At 40.1% G+C, this 25,199-nt stretch overlaps 1 protein-coding gene across 9 annotated transcripts in view; it reads right to left on the reverse strand.

Annotated features, from left to right (window-relative positions):
* Nucleotides 1–16,845: 16,845 nt before the first annotated feature.
* Nucleotides 16,846–25,199, reverse strand: part of RC3H2 (ring finger and CCCH-type domains 2) — a 58,388-nt gene continuing 50,034 nt past the window's right edge. For 6 of the 9 annotated variants that reach the window (XM_032251554.1, XM_032251553.1, XM_032251556.1 and 3 more), the window contains 6 exons: nt 24,970–25,054; nt 24,626–24,707; nt 24,393–24,527; nt 23,707–23,820; nt 23,461–23,609; nt 16,846–22,101 (listed from right to left, as the gene is read on the reverse strand). In XM_032251554.1, the coding sequence (XP_032107445.1) occupies nt 21,906–22,101; nt 23,461–23,609; nt 23,707–23,820; nt 24,393–24,527; nt 24,626–24,707; nt 24,970–25,054 (761 nt within the window). In that variant the 3' untranslated portion in view covers nt 16,846–21,905. The remainder of the gene's footprint in view (nt 22,102–23,460; nt 23,610–23,706; nt 23,821–24,392; nt 24,528–24,625; nt 24,708–24,969; nt 25,055–25,199) is intronic. The other 3 variants (XM_032251552.1, XM_032251555.1, XM_032251549.1) reach the window with 3 other exon arrangements.

Here is a 25,199-nt window from a genome sequence, read left to right on the forward strand (position 1 = left end):
ACCTAGGCAAAACCATTCAGGACATAGGTGTGGGCAAGGACTTCATGACTAAAACACCAAAAGCAATGGCAACAAAAGCCAAAATAGACAAATGGGATCTAATTAAACTTCACATCTTCTGTACAGCAAAAGAAACAATCATTAGAGTGAACTGGCAACCAACAGAATGGGAAAAAGTTTTTGCAATCTACCCTTCTGACAAAGGGCTAATATCCGGAATCTACAAAGAACTGAAATAGATGTACAAGAAAAAACCAAACAAACCCATCCAAAAGTGGGCAAAGGATATGAACAGACCCTTTACAAAATAAGCCACATCACTGGTCATTAGAGAAATGCAAATCAAAACCACATCGAGATACCATCTCATGCCAGTTAGAATGGTGATCATTAAAAAATCTGGAGACAGGCCGGGCGCGGTGGCTCATGCCTGTAATCCCAGCTACTCAGGAGGCTGAGGCAGGAGAATTGCCTGAACCCAGGAGGCGGAGGTTGTGGTGAGCCGAGATTGTGCCATTGCACTCCAGCCTGGGTAACCAGAGCAAAACTCCGTCTCAAAAAAAAAAAAAAAAAAAAAAAAATCTGGAGACAACAGATGCTGGAGAGGATGTGAAGAAATAGGAACACTTTTACACTGTTGGTGGGAGGATAAATTAGTTCAACCATTGTGGAAGACAGTGTGGTGATTCCTCAAGGACCTAGAAATAGAAATTCCATTTGACCCAGCAATCCCATTATTGGGTATATACCCAAAGGACTATAAATTGTTCTATTATAAAGACACGTGAACACACATGTTCATCGCAGCACTGTTTACAATAGCAAAGACCTGGAACCAACCCAAATGCCCATCAATGATAGAGTGGACAAAGAAAATGTGGCACAAATACACCATGGAATACTATGCAGCCCTAAAAAATGATGAGTTTGTGTCCTTTTTAGGGACATGGATGAACCTGGAAACCATCATTCTCAGCAAACTGACACAAGAACAGAAAATCAAACACTGCATTTTCTCACTCATAGGCAGGTGTTGAGCAATGAGAACACTTGGACACAAAGAGGGGAGCAGCACACACTGGGGTCCGATGGTGGGGGCTAAGGGAGGGATAGTGGGAGAGAGGGTGGGAGAGGGATAACATGGGGGGAAATGTCAGGTATAGGTGATGGGATGGTGGCAACAAACCACCTTGCCATGAATGTACCTATGTAACAATCTTGCATGATCTGCACATGTACCCCAGAATCTAAAGTACAGTAGAAATGAAAACCATATTATTCTTCTGCCCTTTGCAATAAAATATTGAAACAAGGCTGGTAACGGTGGCTCATGCCTATAATCCCAGCACTTTGGGAGGCCGAGGCAGGTGGATCATGAGGTCAAGAGATCGAGACTGTCCTGGTCAACATGGTGAAAGGGCATCTCTACTAAAAATACAAAAATTAGCTGGGCATGGTGGTGCACGCCTGTAGTCCCAGCTACTCGGGAGGCTGAGACAGGAGAATTACTTGAACCCAGGAGGCAGAGGTTGCGGTGAGCCGAGATCGCGCCATTGTACTCCAGCCTGGGTAATGAGAGCGTAACTCCATCTCAAAAAAAAAAAAAAAAAATTGAAATAAATAGTATGTACTTATATATGCATAAAGAAGGCATTGAAGAATATGCAAGAAATAAAAGTTACCTTTGCAGGTTGGATGAGAATCAGGAGTGAGAAGAAAACTTTTTAATCATCTGAAGGTATTATCTATTCTGTTCCAAAAACTAACTTTTTAAACGTAAACTCTCATTTTATCTTTCCCCGTCCTCTCCAGCTACATCTCATTTCTCTAATCCCTCCACCCTTTTTTTTTTTTTTTTTGAGACAGAATCTGGCTCTGTCGCCCAGGCTGGAGTGCAGTGGTCCTATCTCGGCTCACTGCAACCTCCACCTCATGGGTTCAAGCGATTCTCCTGCCTCAGCCTCCCAAATAGCTGGGATTATAGGCGCCTGCCACCACACCCAGCTAATTTTTGTATTTTTACAAAAATTAGGGGTTTCACTGTGTTGGCCAGGCTTGTTTTGAACTCCTGACCTCATGATCCACCCACCTCGGTCCCCCAAAGTGCTGTGATTACAAGCGTGAGCCACCACAACTGGCCTCTAGCTGATCCCCTTTACAGCAACATCCAAAATAGTTGAATATATCATCTCCTGTATTCACTCCTCATGCCACTTCAAGTGGGGTCTTGCTCCCACTAGTCATTAAAACCATGCCAGGATTACAGGCATGAGCCACCGTACCCCACCTTTTTTTTTCTTTTTTTTTTTTTAGAGACAGGGGTCTCACTATGTTACCTAGACTGGACTCGAACTCTGGGCTCAAGCAATCCTTTCACCTCAACTTCCTGAAGTGCTGGGAATACAGGCATGAGCCACCGTGCCTGGCCTATCTTGAAGATTTTCATGTTTATGTTAATGAGAGATATTGGTATGTGGTTTTTGTTTCTTATAATATCTTCCTCTGGTGTTGGTATCAAGGTAGTATTGGCCTTTTAAAATGAGTTGGAAAATGCTTCCTCTCCTCTCCTATTTTCTAGCATTATTTTTTCCTTAAATATTTAGTAGAATTCACCAATGAAATAATCTGGACCTGGACTTTTTATTTTTTGGGAAAATTTTCTTTTCCAAATTCAGTTTCTTAAAAAGATATAGGATTATTTAGGTTATCTTGAGTTAGTTTTGGTAGTTTGTCTTTCAAGAAATTGGTCCATTTCATCTGTGTTGTCAAATATATGTACATAAAGTTCCTTGTATTCTCTTTTTACCCTTTTAATGTCTGTGAAATCTATGTTGATACTCCTTTGTACCTAATATTGATAATATGTGTCATTTTTCTTTGATTCTTAGTCTGGTTACAGATTTATCACTTTTATTGGTCTTTTCAAAAAACCAGTTTATGTTTCACTGATTTTTCTCTATTGTTTTTCTATTTTCAATTGTATGGATTTTGGCTTTTTATTTCCTTCCTCTGCTTGTTTTTGGGTTTGGTTTTCCCTTCTTTTTTCTGGTTTCTTAAGGTACAAGTTTCAATTGTTGACTTGAGAGCTTTCTTCCTTTGTAAAATAAGCATTCAGGCTGGGTGAGGTGGCTCACACCTGTAATCCCAGCACTTTGGGAGGCCGAGGCGGGCAGATCACCAGGTCAGGAGTTCCAGACCAGACCAGCCAATATGTTGAAACCCCATCTCTACTAAAAATACAAAAATTAGCCAGGCATGGTGGTGTGTGCCTGTAATCCCAGTTACTTGGGAGGCTGAGGCAGAAGAATCACTTGAACCCGGGAGGCAGAGGTTGCAGTAAGCTGAGATCGTGCCACTGTACTCCAGCGTGGGTGACAGAGTGACACTCCATCTCAAAAAAAAAAAAAAGCAAAAATAAGCATTTAATGCTGTACATTTTCTTTTAAGCACTGCTTTAGCACATCCCACAAATTTTTGATACGCTGTATTTTCATTTTCATTCAATTCAAAATATTTTAAATTTCCCTTGAAGATTTCCTCTTTAACTCATGAAGTGTCTGTTATTAACTTTGGAAAATTCCCAGCTATTAATTTGTCAAATATTTTTTGTCAAATATCTTCTCTTTTTGGTATTCCAATTACAGGAATGTTTAGACTTTTTGCTATTGTCTCAAAACTCTATTCTGGGTTTTGTTTGCCTCTCTTTTTCTTCTTGTATTTCCTTTTCAATAACTTTTATTGACTTATTTTCGACTTCACTGATTCTTTTCTTGGCTGTGTCAAGTCAAGTGATGAGCCAGTCAAAGGTATGCTTCATCTTTGCTACTATGTTTTTCTACGTCTAGCATTTTGATTCTTTCTTATGATCACCATCTCTCTTCTGAAATTATTCATCACACCATGTTTGTTGTCTATGTGTCCTACTAGAAAATTTAACATATTAAGCATTCTTATTTTAAATTCCCTGTCAGATAGTTCTAACATCTCTATCATATTAGATTCTTGTTCTGATAATTACTTTGTCTTTGGGTGGGTTTTTTTTTTTTCCTTTTATACACCTTGGTTTCTTTCATTTTTGTTGAAAACTGAACATCTTATGTAGGGTAGTAGGCACTGAGGTAAATTGTTTCTATGCCTGAAAATGGACAGGTCTTCTATTCCCCTCTCCCAGATCAGCACCACAATATTTCTTAGTCTCCTTTTTGATCTTTTCTATGAGTGGCTGGTGGGGTTCCTGCAAGGAGAGAAAGAGCCTGCCAAAGGGCATAAGTTCTTCCCCAATTTCTGGAGCCTCCAGAAACTTTACCCTGCTGTACTAGCCTGTAGTTGACAGAGAATAAAGAAAAAGGTAGTTCTGCCAGCCAGGTACAGTGGCTTATGCCTGTAAATCCTAGCCCTTTGGAAGCCTGAGGCAGGATTGTTTGAGCCCAGGAGTTTGAGAACAGCCTGGAGACCCCATCTCTAGAAAATAAATAAATAAAAATAAAAATAAATATAGACCTACCAACAACATGACTTAAGCCTTAATCAGAGAATCCAGTTGAATTATGCTGTATCCAGACTTCTGAACTATGAAAACTGTGAAATAACAAATTTGTGTTGTTTTAAGTTGATACATTTGTGGTTATTTGTTATGGCAGCAAAAGAAAACAAACACAGATGGGTTCAGAAAAAAAATCGTTAAGTTGAAGTTAGCCTGGTCCTTTTTCATTGCAAGGTGAGAACAGTGTTCTTTCTGGTTTTCTTCATTTCAGTGTGAAGGCTGGAAGTTCCTGTCCCAGGTCTCTTTTATGATCTGTAGAACCTTGGGAGGAAGCTATCTATTTTTGGAGACCATTTAGTAAGAGTCATGGCTAGATGGTAGGACTGGATATTAAGATCTTATGCTCTGAAGCATATTTCTACTGGGAAGTATGTGTACATAGGTGTACATTCTAGAGCTAAACAATAATTTTTTTTATAACTGGGGATATCTGATATTTTTCTTTTCAGCACAGTTTTAAGACTAATCTTCATTAGCATCTCTTTTAATACATTCAGGCTCCTGATTGTATAGATATATTCAAACTTTCTTTTCTTAAGTAGAGATGGGGTCTTGCTATGTTGCCCAGGTTGGTTTCAAATTCAGTCCTTTTAATATATTCAGGCTCCTGGTTGTATAGATATAGAGATGTCTTTTTTGGGAATGGAGCTTGCATCTCTCAGAAATATGACTGTGTACATGAGTTAGCCATCTAATAATATCCAACAGGACCACTTATTTTTCCTATTAGAAATGTGGAATGATGTGGATAATGAAGTTTCCATTTAATGAGAGTACCATATGTAATTTAGTTTTAAAGGTACTTTACCTCGACTATAAGGTTTTTGTTGGGCTGTTTATCGGTAGAGTATATTAAAGGTATTCCCTAATGGGGAAAACAACTCATAAGCTATTTTGTGACTACTAAAACATTTGCCTTTAAGCATTTAACCAACCAGATTTATTGGTTATTTTTAAGCATGTTTAAATTTTTGAAGTAACTGAATGAAATTCATATATAAATGATAGGCCGGACACAATGGCTCATGCCTGTAATCCCAGCATTTTGGGAGGCTGAGGCCGACAGATCATTTGAGGTCAGGAGTTTGAGACCAGCCTGGCTGACATGGTGAAACCCGTCTCTACAAAAGATACAAAAAGTAGCCAGGGGCAGTGGAGCATGCCTATAATCCCAGCTACTCAGGAGACTGAGGCAGGAGAATCACCTGAACCTGGGAGAAGGAGGTTGCAGTGAGTTGAGGTCACGCCACTGCACTCCAGCCTGAAAGACAGAGTAAGAGAGTAAGAAGACTCTGTCTCCATAAAAAAATAAATAAATAGATAAATAAATAAAATAAATGATTAAATGCCTTGAAGCATGAGTTCCAAGGCTTGCTCTACTCTTACAGTTTTTCCAAATCATAACACAGATAAAACAAGATTTGGTCTTACATTGAGTTTCTCATGTAAAATTTTTCCCACCAATATTTTTGTAAATTTAGAACAAATTTGCCCTTGTTACTTTATTTTTTATATAAGTCTTAAAGGTCCAGATGATTTTGAATGACGCCAAACCATCTGAGGACTGTTTGAGATAAACAGCCTGTCCGTTAGTCTTGTCTTGTCTTTCTTTTTCTCTATTTCCCTAATTCCTTTTTTTCTCTTCCGTCCCTTCCTTCTCCCTTCCTTTCTCTTTCCTTCTCCCTTTTCTTTTCTTTTTCTTTTTTTTTTGAGACAGAGTCTCAGACGCTCCATCTCCAGGCTGGAGTGCGGTGGCATGATCTCAACTCACTGCAACCTCCGCCTCTCAGGTTCAAATGATTCTCCTGCCTCAGCCTCCCAAGTAGCTGTATTACAGGCACCTGTCACCACACCTGCTAATTTTGTATTTTTAGTAGGGTCAGGGTTTCACCATGTTGGTCAGGTTGGTCTCAATCTCTTGACCTCCTGATCCACCCGCCTCAGCCTCCCAAAGTGCTGAGATTACAGGCGTGAGCCACCATGCCTGGCCTCCTTCTCCCTTTTCTGCTCCCTCTACTCTTCTCCCTTCCGCTCTCTTGCTTCTCTTTTCTTTCTCTCTCACTCTTAACTTTCTCTGGCGGTGGTGGGGGGGTGGGGGCGGGGAGGATGTTCCATTTGTGGCAATGGAATGTCTTTCTTATTTAAAAATCAGAATAAACAAGCTTTTTTTTTTTTCTTCGTATTAACTAAGGGAAAACAGTAAAGATAAGGACCACTTCCTTATATAGTAGTCAAATTCTCTCTCTGTCTCTCTTTCTTTTTTTTTTTTTTTTTTGTTTTATTTCACAATTTTTAAAAGTAGTATCTTGGCCAGTGCAGTGGCTCACACCTGTAAACCCAGCACTTTGGGAGACTGAAGCAGGCAGATCACCTGAGGTCAGGAGTTCAAGACCAGCCTGGCCAACATGGTGAAACCCTGTCTCTACTAAAAATATAAAAGTAGCTGGGCATGGTGGCACACACCTGTAATCCCAGCACTCAGGAGGCTGAGGCAAGAGAATTGCTTGAACCCAGGAGGCAGAGGTTGCAATGAGCTGAGATTGTACCACTGTACTGCACTCCAGCCTGGGTGAAAAGAGCAAAACTTCATCTCAAAAAAAAAACAAAGGAATTTTTCTTTTTTATGTATATATATATTTTTTAATTTCTTCAACCCAATCAGAATGAAGTACCTTTAAATTTTAAGAGACCTTATAATAATAGAATATAACCTTTATTTTGTTAATATGTTCAAGTACACAGATTGATTTTCAATGCTAAAGCAACCTTGCATTCCTGAAATAAACCTTATTTGGACTTGATGTATTATACTTTATATAGCTAGATTTACTAACGTTTTAAGGATTTTTGCATCTATGTTCATGAGAGATATTAATCTATGGTTTTCTTTTTTGTAATGTCACTGTGTGGTTATGTTGATCTAATAAAACTAATTGGAAGTTTCCTCTTCCACATTCTGAAGCTTCTATAAAATTGGTATGATTGAAATATTTATTAATAATAGAATAAACTTGTGAAGCCATCTGGGCCTGGAATTTTCTTTGTGGGAAGGTTTTTCATAATCAATGCAGTTTCTTCAATAGATACAGAGCTATGGCAGGCAGCTTCTAAAATGGCTTCTGTGCTGATGATCAATTTATTGCCCCTCTGCTCCCAATTCACCCTTGAATGTATGCTCTTCAATAATGGATAGAATTCAGTGAAGCATCTCTCCTTTGCAGGGAGCACAGTGATGAGCTTTCTCAGCAGAGGGCACTGGAGGTGCATGACAGGTGGAGGGGCTCTCCTACTGTTTCCCACAGTTTCGTGGTAGGTCAGCGATGTGGATGTAAGGACATCCAAGGGAGCTCTTTCCCAGCCATGTGTCCAGCACATATGGTCCCTTGGTGACATTGCAACCTCAGTCTACACCAACAATAATTTTCCTGTGGCCCTTTCAGTGTGAAAATTAGCTTTCCAAAGGCTTCCTGTCCCCTACCAGCCAACTTTCTCTGCAGGCTCCTGTGTACCTCTCCTGCTGCCTGGAGAGCAGCTTTCTGTCTGCCAGTAACTAATTCCAGCCTGGGCCAACTAGCAGACCTCTGGGCTGAACTATACCTTCTCCGAGGTGTGATGCTCAGCCTTGAGAACAGCACCCCTTTCTAAGTTTGTGTTTCCTTAAGTATAAGTTCCATATAGTACTCTCCCTAAGCTATAGAGTACTATATGGAATTTACTTTTAGCCCGTAGTCGTTTATTTGCATTTAATGACTCTTTATATTAAGCTTTACCCCATATAACCCACTGTGTAGTTTCTACCTCCTGATTGAACACAGACTGATACTACTCCCAAAGTTCCCTGCCTCATGATATTCATGCCCTGTGTAATCTTTTTCCCATGCTTCTAAGGATTAGAATACCACAAAAGTAATGGGACGTTGCTTCCAAGATTTGGTTATAAAAGATTGTAATGTCTTTTTAGCGCTCTCTCTCTCTCTCTCTCTCTCTCTCGCCTGTCTTGCTTGCTGCTTGGATGACCCAATCTACCACATTGTGAGCTGTACTACAGAGAGGCTCATGTGGCAAGAAACTGACAGTAGCTGTGTTAGTCCTTTCTTGTGATGCTAAAAAGAAATACCTGAGACTGGCATTTCCACGTAAAGAAATATCTGATACTGGTATCACAGTTGACTCACAGTTCTGCAGGTTGTACAGGCATAGCACCAACATCTGCTTAGCTCCTGGTGAGGGCCAGAGGAAGCTTACAATCATGGCAGAAAGCAAAGAGGAGCCAGCATATCACATGGTGAGAGCAGAAGCAAGGTGGGGTAGGGGAGGTGTCATCCTCTTTTAAACAACCAGATCTAGCATGAACTGAGGAAAAACTCATCACCGAGGGGATGGCACTAAGCCATTTATGAGGGATCCATCCTCATGATCTAATACATCTTACCAGGCCCCACCTCCAACAGGAAGTCACATTTCAACATGAGATTTGGAGGGGATAAATATCCAAAGCATATCATTCCTCCCCTGGCACCCACACCCCCGACATCTCATGTCTTTCTCACATTGCAAAATACAACAATCCCTTCTCAATAGTCCCCACAATCTTAACTCATTCCAACATCAAAAGTTCCGGCCGGGCGCGGTGGCTCACGCCTGTAATCCCAGCACTTTGGGAGGCCGAGGTGGGTGGATCACGAGGTCAAGAGATCGAGACCATCCTGGCCAACATGGTGAAACCCTGTCTCTACTAAAAACACAAAAAATTAGCTGAGCATGGTGGCGCGTGCCTGTAATCCCAGCTACTCAGGAGGCTGAGGCAGGAGAATTGCCTGAACCCAGGAGGCGGAGGTTGCGGTGAGCCGAGATCGCGCCATTGCACTCCAGCCTGGGCAACAAGAGCGAAAGTCCGTCTCAAAAAAAAAAAAAAAAATCAAAAGTTCCAAGTCTTCTCTAAGACTCACCTTCTTTCACCTATGAACTTGTAAAATCAAAAACCAGTTATTTACTTCCAATAAACAATGGTGGTACAGGTATTGGGTAAACATTCCCATTCTAAAAGGGAGAAATTGACTGAAAGAGAGGGGCTACAGACCCCATGCAAGTCTGAAACTCAGCAGGGCAGATATTAAATCTTACAACTCCAAAATAATCCTCGAGCCTGGGCAACATCGAGAAACCCTGTCTCTACAAAAACTTTTTTTTTTTAAACTAGCTAAGCATGGTGGTGTGTACTTGTAGTCCCAGCTATTCAGGAGGCTGAGGTGGGAGGATCGCTTTTGCTCCAGAGGTCAAGGCTGCAGTGAGCCATGATTGCGCCACTGCCGTGGGCGACAAAATAAGACCCTGTCTAAAACACACACATGGTCAGCAAAGCCTGACTCCTGTCCTCTCACTTTCCTCCCCAGACAGCATAAGCTTCACCACTCGCTCCACCTTCTCCATCAACTGCTGGTCTCTGGGCTCCATCCAGCCACCCAGCTACAGTTTCACCAGCTTCCGGGGTGGATTGGGGTCTGGAGGCCTGGCCACAGGGTCAGCTGGGGGTCTGGCAGGAATGGGAGGCATCCAGAATGAGAAGGGAACCATGCAAAGCCTGAACGACCACCTGGCCTCCTACCTGGACAGAGTGAGGAGCCTGGAGACTGAGAACCGGAGGCTAGAGAGCAAAATCTGGGAGCACCTGGAGAAGAAGGGACCTCAGGTCAGAGGCTGGAGCCATTACTTCAAGACCATTGAGGACCTAAAGGCTCAGATCTTCACAAATATTGTGGACAGTGCCTGCTTTGTTCTGCAGATTGACAATGCCCGTCTTGCCGCTGATGTCTTTAGAGTCAAGTAAGAGACAGAGCTGGGCATGCGCCAGTCTGTGGAGAGTGATATCCATGGGCTCCACAAGGTCACTCATGGCACCAATGTCACACGTCTGCAGCTGGAGACAGAGATTTGAGGCTCTCAAGGAGGGGCTGCTCTTCATCAGGAAGAACCACAAAGAGGAAGTGAAAGCTCTACACGCCAGGTTGCAGCTCTGGGTTGACCATGGAGGTAAATGCTTCCAGATCTCTGGACCTCACCAAGATCATGGGCCCAATATGTTGAGCTGGCTCAGAAGAACGAAAAGGAGCTAGACTAGTACTGGTCCCAGCAGACTGAGGAGAACACCACAGTAGTCACGACAGAGTCCGCCAAGGTTGGAGCTGCTGAGATGATGCTCACAGAGCTGAGATGTATACTCCAGTCCTTGGAGATCAACCTGGACTCAATGAGAAATCTGAAGGCCAGCTTGGAGAACAGCCTGAGGGAGGTGGAGGCCCACTATGCCCTGCAGATGGAGCAGCTCAACAGGATCCTGCTGCACCTGGAGTCAGAGCTGGCACAGGGCATAGGGGCAGTGCCAGGTCCAGGAGTACAACGTCCTGCTGAACATCAAGTTCAAGCTGGTGGCTGAGATCGCCACCTACTGCCACTGCTGGAAGATGGCAAGGACTTCAATCTTGGTGATGCCCTGGACAGCGGCAATTCCATGCAAAACATCCAAAAGACTACCACCCACTGGATAGTGGATGACAAAGTGGTGTCTGAGGCAGGGTACTCTTTGGGGAGCAGGAGGACAATAAAAAGTTCAGAGATCAAACAAATACACACATACACACACATACACACAAAATAATCCTTGACTCCATGTCTTGCAACCTGGACCCACTGGTACAAGGTGTGGGCTCCCAAGATTTGGCCAGCCTCCCCCCTGTGGCTTCGCAGGGTGCAACCCCTGTGGCTATTCTCACCAGTTGGAGTTGGGCACCTGTGACTTTTCCAGGCTCAGGATGCAAGTTGCAGGTAGCTCTACCATTCTCGGGTTTAGAGAGCGTCAGTCCCTTCCCACAGCTCTACAAGACAGTGACCCAGTGGGGACTCTGTGTGGGCCTTCAACCTCACTCTTCCCTTTGGCATTGACCTTGTGAGTATCTCTTTGGGGACTCTGCCCCTGCAGCAGATTTCTCCCTGGGCACCTATGCTTTTCCATAAATCCTCTGAAATCTAGGGAGTAGCTGCCAAGCTTCATTCACTCTTGCATTTCATTTGCCTACAGGCTTAACAACACCTGGAAGCCATCAAGGCTTAGAGCAACTTCTGCTCTCCAAAGTGGCAGTTGGAACCATAGCTGGGGCTCTTTGAGCCAAGACTGAAGCTGGAGCAGCCCACTGAAGTGGCGCAGGGCAGTAGTACACAGGGCAGCAGCACTCTGGCCTGGCCACAGAAACCATTAATTCCTCCGAGGCTTCTAGACTGTGATGGGAAGGGCTGCCTCAAACATCTCTGAAATGCAATACAGGTCTTGTTCCCATTTTCTTGGATAGTAGCACTTGGCTCCCTTTTAGTCATGCTAATTTCTCTAGCAAGTGGTAGTTCTGCACCCTGCTTGGATTCTTTCTCTTCCACAGGGAACAGGCTGCAAATTTTCCAAACTTTTCTACTCTGCTTCCCTTTTAAATATAAGTTCCGGCCGGGCGCAGTGGCTCACGCCTGTAATCCTAGCACTTTGGGAGGCCGAGGTGGGTGGATCACCTGAGGTCAGGAGTTCAAGACCAGCCTGGCCATCATGGTGAAACCCCATCTTAAAAAAAAAAAAAGTTAAAAAAAAGAAATAAAATAAATATAAGTTCCAACTTTAAGTCATTCCTTTGCTCCTGCATCTCATCATAGACTGTTAGAAGCAACCATGCTACATCTTGAATGCCTTGCTGCTTAGACATTTCTTCCACCAGATACCCTTAAGTCATCACTCTTAAGTTCAAACTTCCACAGATCCCTAGGGCATGAACACAACGCAGCCAAGTTCTTTTCTAGGACATAACGGGTGACCTTTACTCCAGCTTTCAATAACTTTCTCTTTCCCTCCGAGACCTCATCAGCCTGGCCTTTATTATCCACATTTCTAGAAACCATTTGGTCACAACCACTTAACAAGTCTCTAAGAAGTTCCAAAATTTCCCTTGTCTTCCTGTCTTCTTCTGAGCTTTCCAAACTCTTCCAACTTCAGCCTGTTACCCAGTTCCAAAGCCACTTTCACATTTTCAGGTATCTTTATGGCAAGTTCACACTCTTCAGTACCAATATACTGTATTAGTCTGTTCTTGCGCTGCTACAAAGAAATAGCTGAGACTGGGTACCTTATAAAGAAAAGAGGTTTAATTTGGTTCACACTTCTGCAGGCTGTGCAGGCATGGCACCAACATCTGCTTAGTTCCTGGTGAGGGCCTTAGGAGGCTTACAATCATGATAAAGCAAAGGGGAGCCGGTGTATCACATGGTAAGAGCAGAAGCAAGGTCACTGTGGGGTGCAGAAGTACCACACTCTTTTAAACAATCAGATCTAGCATGAACTGAGGGAGAACTCACTCATCAACAAGGGAATGGTGCCAAGCCATTCATGAGGGATCTGCCCCTATGATCCAATACATCCCACCAGGCCCCACCTCCAATGCAAGGCCACATTTCAACATGATATTTGGAGGGGACAAACATCCAAACCATATCGGCAGCCTCCACCCTCCAGCCAGCAAAAAAACTGATGCTCTCATTCCAAAGGCATAAAGAACTGAATGAATCCTGCCAATAATCATGAGTGAGCCTAGAGGCAGATCCTTCCCCAGTTGAGCTGTGAGATGCCTGCAGTGCCAGCCAACACCTAGATTACAGCCTGTGACAGACTCTGAAGCAGAGGACCTATTTAACGCATATCTAGATTTCTGACCCACAGAAACTGTGAGGTGATAAATGTTGTGGTAAGCCCCTAAGTTTAATGGTAATTTGGTATACCAATAGATAATATGAGTTACTCCAATTTTTATTTTCATCTTATATCCAGTTTGGTAAATTGTATTTTTATGGAATTTGTCCATTTCCAAGCTAAGACCTTATAGTCCAATTTATTAATTTCCTTCAGAGATAAAGTATACCAATTCATTCGCTAAAAAAACTTCAGAAATAAAAATTTATGTCCACACAAAAACATGCATACAAATGTTCATAGTAGCTTTATTTGTAATAACCAAAAATTTTAAACATTCCAAATGCCATTCAATGGATTAATGGCTAAAGACACCATTACCATGGTGTCTAGTATACCATGTAGTATACCATGGATGTACATGGTATACTACCCAGCAACATAAAGAAAAGAACTATTACTGTATACATGAAATGATTTGGATAAATCTCAAGGGAATTATACTGATTGGAAAAAAAAAAAAAGCCAATCTCGAGCTTACAAATGGTATAATTTTAGTAATAGAACATTCCAAAAATGACAAAATTACAAAGACAGAGAACAGATTAGTGGTTGCCAGAGTTTAAGAATGGGAGAATGCGGGTAAGCAAGGCAAATGGATGTGACTATAAAGGGGTAACATGAGGGATCACTGAAGAGATGGAACAGTTCTCTTATTTTGATAGTCGTAGTGGTTCCACAAATCTGTATGTAAAAACGACATAGAACTTACACACACAAACATGCACGTGCATGTAAATGAGTGCATAGAAAACTGGTAAAATCTGAATAAGTTCTGCATTGAAGGAATGTCAAGTTTCTGGTTTTAGTATTATACTATAATTAGGGGCTGGACATGGGTGGCTAACACCTGTAATCCTAGCACATGACAATCCCCCATCTCTACAAAAAATACAAAAACTAACTGGGCGTGGTGTGTGCACCTGTAGTCCCAGCTACTTAGGAGGCTGAGGTGGGAGGACCACCTACGCCCAGAAGGCGGAGGTTGCAGTGGCGAGATCATGCCTCTGCTGCACTCCAGCCTAGGCAACAGAGAGACCTTTTCTCAAAAAAAAAAAAAAAAAAAAAATTATACTAGTTACATAACATGCTACTATTGGAGAAAGCATGTGAAACTATATGGTCCTCTGTACAATTTTTGCAACTTCTTGTGAATCTATAATTATTTTGAAATATAAGTGTGTGTGTGTGTGTGTGTGTGTGTGTGTCTGTCATGGACTCTTGCTCTGTTGCCCAGACTGGAGTGCAGTGGCACAATCTCAGCTCACTGCAACCTCCATTTTCTGGGTTCAAGTGATTCTCCTGCCTCAGCCACCCCAGTAGCTGGAACTACAAGCGCCCACCACCACACCCAGCTAATTTTTGTATTTTTAGTAGAGACGAGGTTTCAACATATTGGCCAGGATGGGAAATATAAAGCTTTTTAAAAACTTCAGTTGATCTTATCTAAAATTTTGGGTTTAAATACATATTAAATTAATTAATTTGTTCGAGATGGAGTCTCACTTTGTCACCCAGGCTGGAGCGCAGTGGCACAATCTCATCTTACTGCAACCTCCAAATTCCAGGTTCTAGTGATTCTCCTGACTCAGTCTCCTGAGTTACTGGGACTACAGGTGCGTGCTACCATGATTGGCTCATTTTTTAATATTTTTAGTAGAGGCAGGGCTTCACCACGTTGACCAGGTTGAACTCCCGACCTCAAGTGATCTGCCCACCTTGACCTCCCAAAGTGCTGGGATTACAGGTGTGAGCCACTGTTCCCAGCCCTAAATATCTATTTTAAATGACACCCTCCATCTGATTCTCACCGGAGTTGACTTTTGAGTAAAGACTTAAAGTGAAAGATCTAATCATGAAGATATTCCATGGGTATCTGAGATACTTTGTTAATGTGCATAATTATTTCAATAGATATTATAAAGGAAATAAAATCTCCCTGGAATTTCATTTCCTTGTTTCCTCTCCTTTACCTGGATCACCTATCCATGGATTTTCACCCTCTTCCTCCTTCCTGATTCTCCATTGTCACATACTTTAGGATGTATACAAGATTTCATGTTTTACAAATATTGGTCTGTTCTCAGCAATAGGCTTTGGGATTTTAAGCCAAATTTAATCCCCTATAATGAGTAGATGTCCAATAGACTCTCTACACAACAAATCCGGTCAATTGCTCTCTTCTATTTTTTAAATCCATCTCTTTTCCTCCATCCAAGCTTGGCCATGTTCTCAACACTTCTTACCTAGATTGCTGACCTGGCCTCCCTGCTGGTCTGTCTCCAGCTTTACCTTTCACGCCAATGGCTGATCTTTCTAAAATCCCAAGTTGTTTAGATTATATAACTTGTCTCTTTAGAATGGTATTCACTGTCCTTCATGGAGGTCCCTACCTCTTCTGTGACCTTGGGCAAAATCTCTATGATCTCTGCTTCCATTTTATGGTCCTAAGTCATGATATACTTATTGCACTTAAAACTGTTCTTAGAACATATTAAGTGCTCTAAGAGTTGGCTATTTATACTAGTGACTGAATCACCATTCCTTAAACACCTCTTCCATTGTAACACTTAGGGTCAATATAGGTTCTGATCACCATCACCATCACCACCTCCTTGGGAGGTAGAAAAGAGGCAGACAAATTAGAAATCTGATTCTACTACTTTGTAGTTATGACATCTGGGCAAGTTATGTAACATCTCAAACATAAGATACAGGTTATAACATCTCAAGTAAAGGATGGTAGTTTGTTTTTTCCTCTTTTCTGTCCAAGATAGTATACTTCAAGGGATTATAGTTAAAGATTGAGTGGGTCGTTGCAAAGGTAGAGTTGGAACTCGGGGTGCTTCCTCTACTTATCTCTCTGCTTGGTGCAATGTTATGTAGCCTACAGTCTAGCCAGAGGTCATTTTACAGAGAAGTGCTTCCTCTTGCTCATCACTACCACTAACCCCATAATTTCCCTTTGGGGTTTCCCTACACCCTACAGGCTGCACAAGAGCTCACTGAATTATTCTAACTTGTCTTCTGATTTTCCATACTGTGAGTTTCTAGAGAAGAGACTTATGTTTCATGGACCTTTAATCTTACTGACCATCATGGACAGGGGTTTAAAATGTATCAGCTGAATGAATGAATAAAACCACTGGAGGCCCAATGAAAATGGTGTCTAGATCCACCCAAGTCATTCTCTTGAGGTCCACAGGACTGTCTTCATACTTTAGTTATGTATCTGTCCTACTTTTCCCACTATACAGTAAACTCAGTACTATCTACATCCTCATCTCCCACACAGATAAAGTGCTGTGTGTTGAATGGATGAAGTGACTTGATAGAATTAAGGTATATCTCAACCTCCTTGGGTCTATCCATTACTTTCAGACCCTTCCCTATGATATAGGATGAGGCAGGTAATCATTTAAATCTCAAGGAGTGGCCTGGTAGTTCTGTTAAGCCAAAAACTATGCCAAGAAAACAAAGATAACTAAAATATACCATAAACTTAATATTGACATTAAACAAACAATTTTTAAGGTGGACAAATAATTTTATTTTGTGCATGCAAATACATGTCAAGTACTGCAAACTTTTTCCATCAATTTTCTCTCAAACACTGAAAATCATGATGCTCTATTTTGTGAACAGCCAAAGCTAATATCTCTTCACTTCAGTGCTACAGCAAAAACACACAGAATTCACTCTTTGCTATTCACTATCATCACAACCCTCATTGTTCCATCTCTGCCCTCCCCCCATATACAGGCCTTATAAATCCTAGTCTTCCCCCATTTAATCCTATTACTATAGCACAAAGGGAAACATTACAATTTGGAAATTCAAATTGAAATAAATGGAATAGAATTTATTCCCATATATATTTCCCATTTCATTGTACAGAATTATTTTAAATTATAGTTTTAAATAGAAGCTGAGTATATGCCTTAAAAATGAGCATTAAATCCATCTTAGAGATGGTGCCTGCTTTTTACATGATGGGTGTACACCATCTTTAATTTCATTTACATTTCAATCGAACAATAGATTTGCAAAGAAAATGTCTAATACAGACGTAAAAATATTCACACTAGAGCTTCACAATCGGTTGTACAATTGACAAACAGGCCTCTTTTCCCAAACTTTCCAGCTAAGCAAATTTATAAAATGTAATCAATGCAACAAGAAAAACATTTCTCTTTCACTTCCAGGGAAAAGAATATGCAATAAACAGTATAAATGCAGACAGCAGTTGCTGCAAGCTAACCACGATACTCCCAAGTGGCTGTACAGTGGATATGTGCAGTACAAATAAAAGCCACATGTGTTGTATCACAACTACAGTATAATTGTTTGCCCAGCTAAGAGAATGCATGCACTTCCATGCCTTGGGTTATAAAGTGAGGCCTAATTCTTGACAGGTTGATGGAGTATGTGCAAATGACCTTGGCTTTTGGCAGTACTAAGTGCAGCCAGTGTCTGTGTTCCACTGGTTTGGGGCTATTTTAAATTTTTTATTTAAAAAACAAAAAAACTGCCAATTTTAGACTCGAGGGGAATAATTGCTCTTGGAGTAAAAATAAGCCTCCACTCAAATGTGGGGTGTTTTGATCTATGGCCTTGACTCCTTGTATTCCCTTGCCAGCAAAAGGATACAAGGAAGCCGCTAGTATAAAGACATTACTAGCAAACTTATTCAAATTATCCAGAAAATGGGATACTCCTTGAGCATGTTCTTTCGTGTTCTGCTTGCAGAAGGGGTCCTTATGTAGAAGGAGTTACAGTAAGTGATCCCATCAAGCCTCTTCGTTCACTAAAACAAAAGAAAAGTTCTTCCAGGAAACCAATGCATAGTTGCAATGCAACTTTACCCATTAATGCTTAGTTATCAATACTGGTGACAGTCTGCTCAGAAAATGACTCAAAGAAGACAGGGAGGAAATGCTCAGATTCAAAGGTGAAATCACATGCTGAATCTGATTGTTATAAATTCCACCCCTGTTAACAAGACAACATAGGCTTTAATGTCTAAAATCCAAAAGCAAGCTAGATGGTTTTTAAAATAATTTTTTAAATGTTTTAATGATCCCATTTGAAATTCCTATAAATTGCAGTGCATCCTGTAATTTTCTCAAGGTAGCATATAAAATTGGGATGTGCTTTATATACTTCACTTGAAATCAGAATGAAAGTGACTAGATCCATACAAATGGAAAATTTCAGTTCTTGTATAGGAAGTTTCTTTTATTATCCTTTTACTAGAATAAATAGCTATGATGGGAAAGAAAAATCAGTGTCACTGGCCTAATGAACTCCCTTTTTTTTGAAAATTACAATGCACAACTTTCATGTATGACACTGGTTTACCACATGGCATTGAAAATAAGACATGGCAGCAAAGGCAAGGGAATCTGCTTTGTTCAGGTACCAACTAGAAAAAAAATATATGGAAATTTCTCCGAATTCATAAAATGAAATGAAACCACAAAAAAACTAATGCTACACCCACAGTAACTGAATGGGGCACATGGACTTCAGAATGGAACTTAGAAATTAAAAAACAAAAAATGAAAGAAAATAACCACCACTTTCCTGCTTTCCAGACCTCAGACTATTTTTTCTGATTAGACAATAGGTAACATAAACAGTTTGGTTACCCACATTACAAATTTCCTCTCTTGTTGCTTTGTATCCTTTGATTCCAAACGTGTACATCACATCTTGTTGGTAAAAAGGTCAAATGACAGGAAATGCCTCAATTTTAGGAAGTCATATCCTAGGTCTGATTTGTAACGTTTTCCTTGATGATATCAGGTACCATTCTGAAGAAGGGTCAGATGAACTGCCCTTTCTTCGAAAGTGGCAGAGAACCAACGGCTTTACTTCACATTAAACCCACCATGACAGACAGAAGGTGACCACTACATAGAGAATGGATGCAACACAGAATAATTTCAACACAGAAACAATTCCCATGTTGTTAGTGAAAAAGAGAGTAAGTTTTTAAGAACAGGGAGTTATTGTTTTATGGGCTCACCTGCTGCAAGACAAGCATTATTTTAATATAAATGTTCTGAGACATACCAATAAGGTTGGCAGGTATATACATATACTGATGCAAATGTAATTTCACTGGACAAGTAGGCAAACATCTAAGCAGTTTATCCCAACCCCCTCCAGCAGAGCACAACCAAGTTTCAAAATTTCAATTTTAAAATTAAAAAGATAAGGTTAAATACACAAGATCAATTTATGTAGTATATATTCACCCTCAGAACGTGCTGAAGATGTTTTGTGTAGTTCTGTTGCACAGAGGGTTCTTTCCCTGAGGGCACATAAGGAGCTCTCAAACTGTTAATAGGTCTCTATTTTGTAACAAAATAGCAATTTTAAAATCTTAAAAAAAAATACATTACCTTCAACATGGAAGATCTCACTATTAAATATCCATGAAATAGACAGACTGGTTTGCATATCCTTTTTGGAATTACAAACAGCAAATAAAGTACATTGGAAGCATTTCAAATGTAATAAGCACATATTTATAGAAAGGTTCTGATATAAATTATATAACAATCATGTTCCTGTAATATTCTACGCTAATTTATAATGTCAGAAATAAGTTAATGTAACATGGTTTAAAACTCTTGTTCCTATTCATTTCAGGTTACAGAGTGAAATAAATAAAATGTCTTTGTAGGGATAGGGAGCACTGGCCGTGGCAAAAAGGTACAGTACTAACCAAAGGAAACTAAATCAAGGCTACTGTGCTGTTGTTATGCTACAAACAAACATCTTCATACATTTGAGTATTAAATAAATGTGTAAGATCTTCCATACTGACACCAGAATATCAAAACTACCCCTTTGTTTCTCAGGTATATTTACAACTTATCAGTCACCTTATGAGCATGTTCATTAAGACAGGTATCAAACACCAGTATTTACTCATTCTAATCAAGAAATTTCAGGGAAATGTCAACCCTCCCGCCCCTGGAAATGTGCACAAAACTTTTTATCAAAATCTTATCTGATACAATGCTGTGGTTTTGTAAAACAACTAAATAGCTCAGACGACCAATAACATGATCCTGTTTAAGCATCTTGCTAGCAGGAAAAGCCCTTACATACAGTACACCTGGTGAAAGATCAGCTTGGCTTAAAATATTCCAGTACAATTTTCAGAGTAAACAACTTCACAGAAGTTAATTAAAAAAATAATAAAAGTCAAACTAATCTTAAAGAAACAGAAAAAATACCCAAAAAACAGAAAGATAAACTATAGGTAAGATCACCAGGAAGGAATGCCCAGCTTTACTTTTCAAATGTTGACTGAAATTTAGGTTTCAATACAATACCTCTCACAAATCTGAGGCATGACTGGTTGAACATACTGTATAATTTCAGATACCAAGTCAAAACCATTTCAGTCACATTTTAGCAAGGCAGAAATTATTCATGTTTTTAAGTATGAATAAATGTTAGCCAATGTTCTACTATTACATGGTTCATAGTCTTATCAACCTAACAGTCAAAAAAACAAGAAAAACTAAACCCCAACATGAAGTAACATAAACAATATTTAACCAAGATAATGCAATGAACATCCAAAGTAATTAGTTTAAATTAAAAACCCAGCAATACCATCTTGTTAGTCAGTGCAAACGCTACATACAGGGTTTTCTCAAGACAGCTGAAAGCACCTGATTCTTTTGCCAAGTCATCAGATTCAATAATGTACAGGCTTAAATCTGCATTTTAAAAAACTGCCATTACATTAGTGCATAATTTATCAAAATTGTAAAAACGATTCTGCATAACTTAGGAGAATTTAATATCTAGTACATCAGCTGAAAGACTTAGGCACTTGGTTATATTTTTAATTAATTACTTCAACAAGTAGCCTGTGTATAAATATTAACAAAGCAGAAATTATTCTTGAAAAATGGAAAATTAAAAAAAAATTAAATGCTACAGATAAAAGCACTGCACCACACTCCTACATATAATGCAGTAAAGAAAGCTAGTATATAACCCTGTAAAATTCTATGGTAAGAACATCTAACTCCACTCTTCAAAATTAAAAAAAGAAAAAGAAATCCATGCAAAGTTCCATGAAAAAGATAAATAAAGCAGCTGGAATGAGATGGAAACTTCTCTCAGTGAAACATAAAATAGAAATAAATAAGTTAACTAAGTCTACTTTCACTAGATGTATCATTGTAGGATCCTGCTAGTTTAATAACTGAGTTGTTAATTTTCTATAGAAGCCATTTAAAATAGGAAATGGCTCAGTTACTGCACCGGATTGCTACAAACTCATAAAAAGCTGCTTGAAGCTTAAGTTAAATGTTGTCCAAATTCCAATCACTTCTGGAAAGTGAACATGTTATCCTAGTAAAGTAAATTTTTTTTTTTTCATAATGCTAATGCAAGAGGGCTTGAAGTATCAAAGAGTCCACAGGAAATGGATGCCCCCAGTAATATCTTTTTTTAAAAAAAATATACATTATATAATATATATTATATATATAAAAAGCTAGTGTAAATGCTTCCATGGTGTGGTCACAAATTTGAAAGATGAACCTCCTTTCAGCTGTTAACCATCTTCCCATTTGCAACAGGTTTTAAAAAGTCGTTTTTATCTTCAGATATGACATGAGTTTTCAGAATGAGGTTGCCAACACTGACAGATGTGGTGATGGGGAGGCAACTTGCATTGCTAATAGACACTGCGAGTGGCTGGCTAAAGCAAGAAGTTACTGGCAGAATTGTTTTTTGCTCCTCCCTGGGTAAAAAGAAATGACATTAACAACAAATTAGCTTTAGGTGAAAACTTTTAAGAGTAACCGTACGTACTTAATAAAAACTACATCAAACTTTAGGAACTCCTAGCAAAGACATGTCTTTATCACTAGAAGTATCAGAAGTAACTAGAAAAGTCCTGTTTTCCTTTTTCTGAGACAGAGTCTTGCTGTGTTGTCCAGGCTGGAGTGCAGTGGCATTATCTCGGCTCTCTGCAACATCCACCTCCTGGGTTCAAGCGATTTTCCAGCCTCAGCCTCCCGAGTAGCTGGGACTGCAGGCGCGTGCCACCACACCCAGCTAATTTTTTTGTATTTTTAGTGGAGACGAGGTTTCACTGTGTTAGCCAGGATGGTCTCAATCTCCTGACCTCATGATCCGCCTGCCTCGGACTCCCAAAGTTCTGGGATTACAGGCGTGAGCCACTGCGCCTGGCCTGCTATTTTGTATTTTTAGTAGAGATGGGATTTGACCACGTTAGGCTGGTCTCAAACTCTTGACCTCAAATGATCCGCCAGCCTTGGCCTTCCAAAATGCTGGGTTTATAGGCGTGAGCCACCAGGCCTGGCCTGAAACATCCTATTTTCCAAAAATTATGATAAATATTAAAATACGAGTTAAAGACCATACAAAGTATCAAGTTGATGATTAAGTCCATATTTTTGGTAGTAATTATTTAAAATGGCAGTATTATAGCCAATAAATTTTTTTTTTAAATTTGGGGTGGAGTCTCGCTCTGTCACCTAGGCCGGAGTGCAGTGGTGCAATCTAGCTTACTGCAACCTCTGCCTCCCAGGTTCAAGCGATTCTCCTGCCTCAGCCTCCATGTAGCTGAGACTACAGGCGCCTGCCCCTACGCCCAGCTAATTTTTTTGTATTTTTGTAGAGACAAGGTTTCTCTGTGTTGGCCAGGCTAGTCTTGAGCTACTGACCTTGTGATCTGCTGCCTCAGCCTCCCAAAGTTCTGGGATTACAAGCGTGAGCCACCACGCCTGGCCTAGTCAAGAAAATCTTAACATGATTTTTAAAAAGAGAAACCCTTAATCTAGGTTTTAATTCTCCATTTGGTAGTCTAGAAGTTTGGCTACCAGATTAAAGAAGCATAACCTGATGCTAGAACACAGATTAACTTTATCTCAACAAAAAGCAAGTTTTAGGCTACTAAAATGGACCACTTTGTTAGTTCAATTTTACTTTTCCTTCCCTAAATATCCAGACTGACCAAATCATTACCCATATAAGATCTTCCCCTCAGAGCATAAAGCCAAAAATGAATTTAACATCTGTTTCTCTTTATTATGCCCTATGCCCACTGGTTATGAATTTTCTGTCTAACACTCACAGAATCACATGGTCTTCACCTAAACTCTGTTTCTTCTGCTTTGGTGGCTCCTTTTGGTGCTGCTGCACTGGATGCCCATTTTCCACTGCTGTTCCATTTAGCAACTGATCATTTTGAGAACTGATGCCAAGCTGTATGTCCAGGATCTCCTAAGAAAATAAAATATTAATCCTTCAGTATGAAAGTTTTATACTTTTAAATTTTCAATTGAACAAAGCCTCTCAATTATCTAATTGTGGCACTTACTTCAATTGGTTCACTTTGACCATCAGGTTCATCAGTATCAAGTGCTGAAAGCTCTAACTCGATATCCCTATCAGGTTTAGTATCTGTTGCATCTTCTGTATAATCACTCTGTAACTAAGAAAAATACTGATTTTATACCTGTGGAACCTGGGCCTTCTCTTTTAAATTAAAATAAAAAATTCCAATGATCAGCCAGGCACAGTGGCTCACACCTGTATTCCCAGCACTTTGGGAAGCTGAGGCAGGAGGATCATTTGAGGTCAGGAGTTCAAGACCAGCCTGGCCAACATGGTGAAACCCTGTCTCTACTGAAAATACAAAAATTAGCTTGTTGTGGTGGTGGGTGCCTATAATCCCAGCTATTCGGGAGGCTGAGGCAGGAGAATCACTTGAACCTGGGAGTCAGAGGCTGCAGTGAGCTGAGATCATACCACTGCATTCCAAACAATAGAGTAAGATTTTGTCTCAAAAAGAAAACAACAACAAAAAAAAAATCCCAGTGATCTAGTTAAAGAATTATTTAAGAAATCTAGGACTACAATTTTATTTCTATTATAAGTTTTAAAAGCAATCCGTCATCCATCAGAAACAGGCACACCAAAATGCGCTCAGTAATGGTATAACCAAGATGCAACAGCAGAAAACAAATACATTAAGCAAGAAGCCAAAAGGTTCAGTTTCTTTACCTCTCCATTTCTCAGTTCAATTTCCTTGCTTAAAAGATTTAAGGTAAGGTGACGGCCTTCATCCAGGGAATTCCACTTCTGTTGCATGGCCAAAGCATTGGCCTCTCTCTGAAGAAGTAATGAGTTGCTCTTGGCCTATATGAGGAGAGAAAAAAAGTAAACTTAACTTCCAACCATAGCTTTCAACTGTCATTCTGTTTTTAAAAAACTAACACCTGAGTTACAGAGCCTACCTGCTGAAGTTCAAGGCTCAAAAGGTCCCCAGTACTGGAATGCTTTCTATGACCAGACAAATCAGTAACAATGAATCTGTCCCTTTAAAGAGAAAGATGTTTACTGTAATAAAAGTGAAGTGAATGAAGCAACAAAAGCAGAAATAACCATACGTTTTATCTGACGGATCAACCCTGAAAACTTGAGTCATCATTCCAAATGTAAAAGCAAATATTTTTCAGAAATTGGTTACATAGCTAAGACAAGCAAAGCACATTTCATGAACTGGGGGTAGGATGTGTACTCTTAAGATACATACAAGTCTGAGAATGGAGAATCCTATAGAATTAGGAAAAAAAGTTACCTTTCAATATAATGTGCTGATGATGTGGCCTCGTTGCCATATGAACTCCACCTTGAATCAACAGCATTGACATAAGGGACATAATCTACAGACACGAAAGAAACAATGATCAAAAAAGTAAAAAATCAATGTACTGATGTGAATGTGTACTTCTCAAAATAGATCTGTATTCTATCCCACTGGCCATATGATGCTGTTAAACCACCCAATTCTGAGTTTCCTATGGTTAT

The sequence above is a fragment of the Sapajus apella genome, unplaced genomic scaffold (assembly GCF_009761245.1).
Source record: "Sapajus apella isolate SASKATOON/1434 unplaced genomic scaffold, GSC_monkey_1.0 scaffold76, whole genome shotgun sequence".
In the NCBI taxonomy this organism is placed as follows: Eukaryota; Metazoa; Chordata; class Mammalia; order Primates; family Cebidae; genus Sapajus; species Sapajus apella.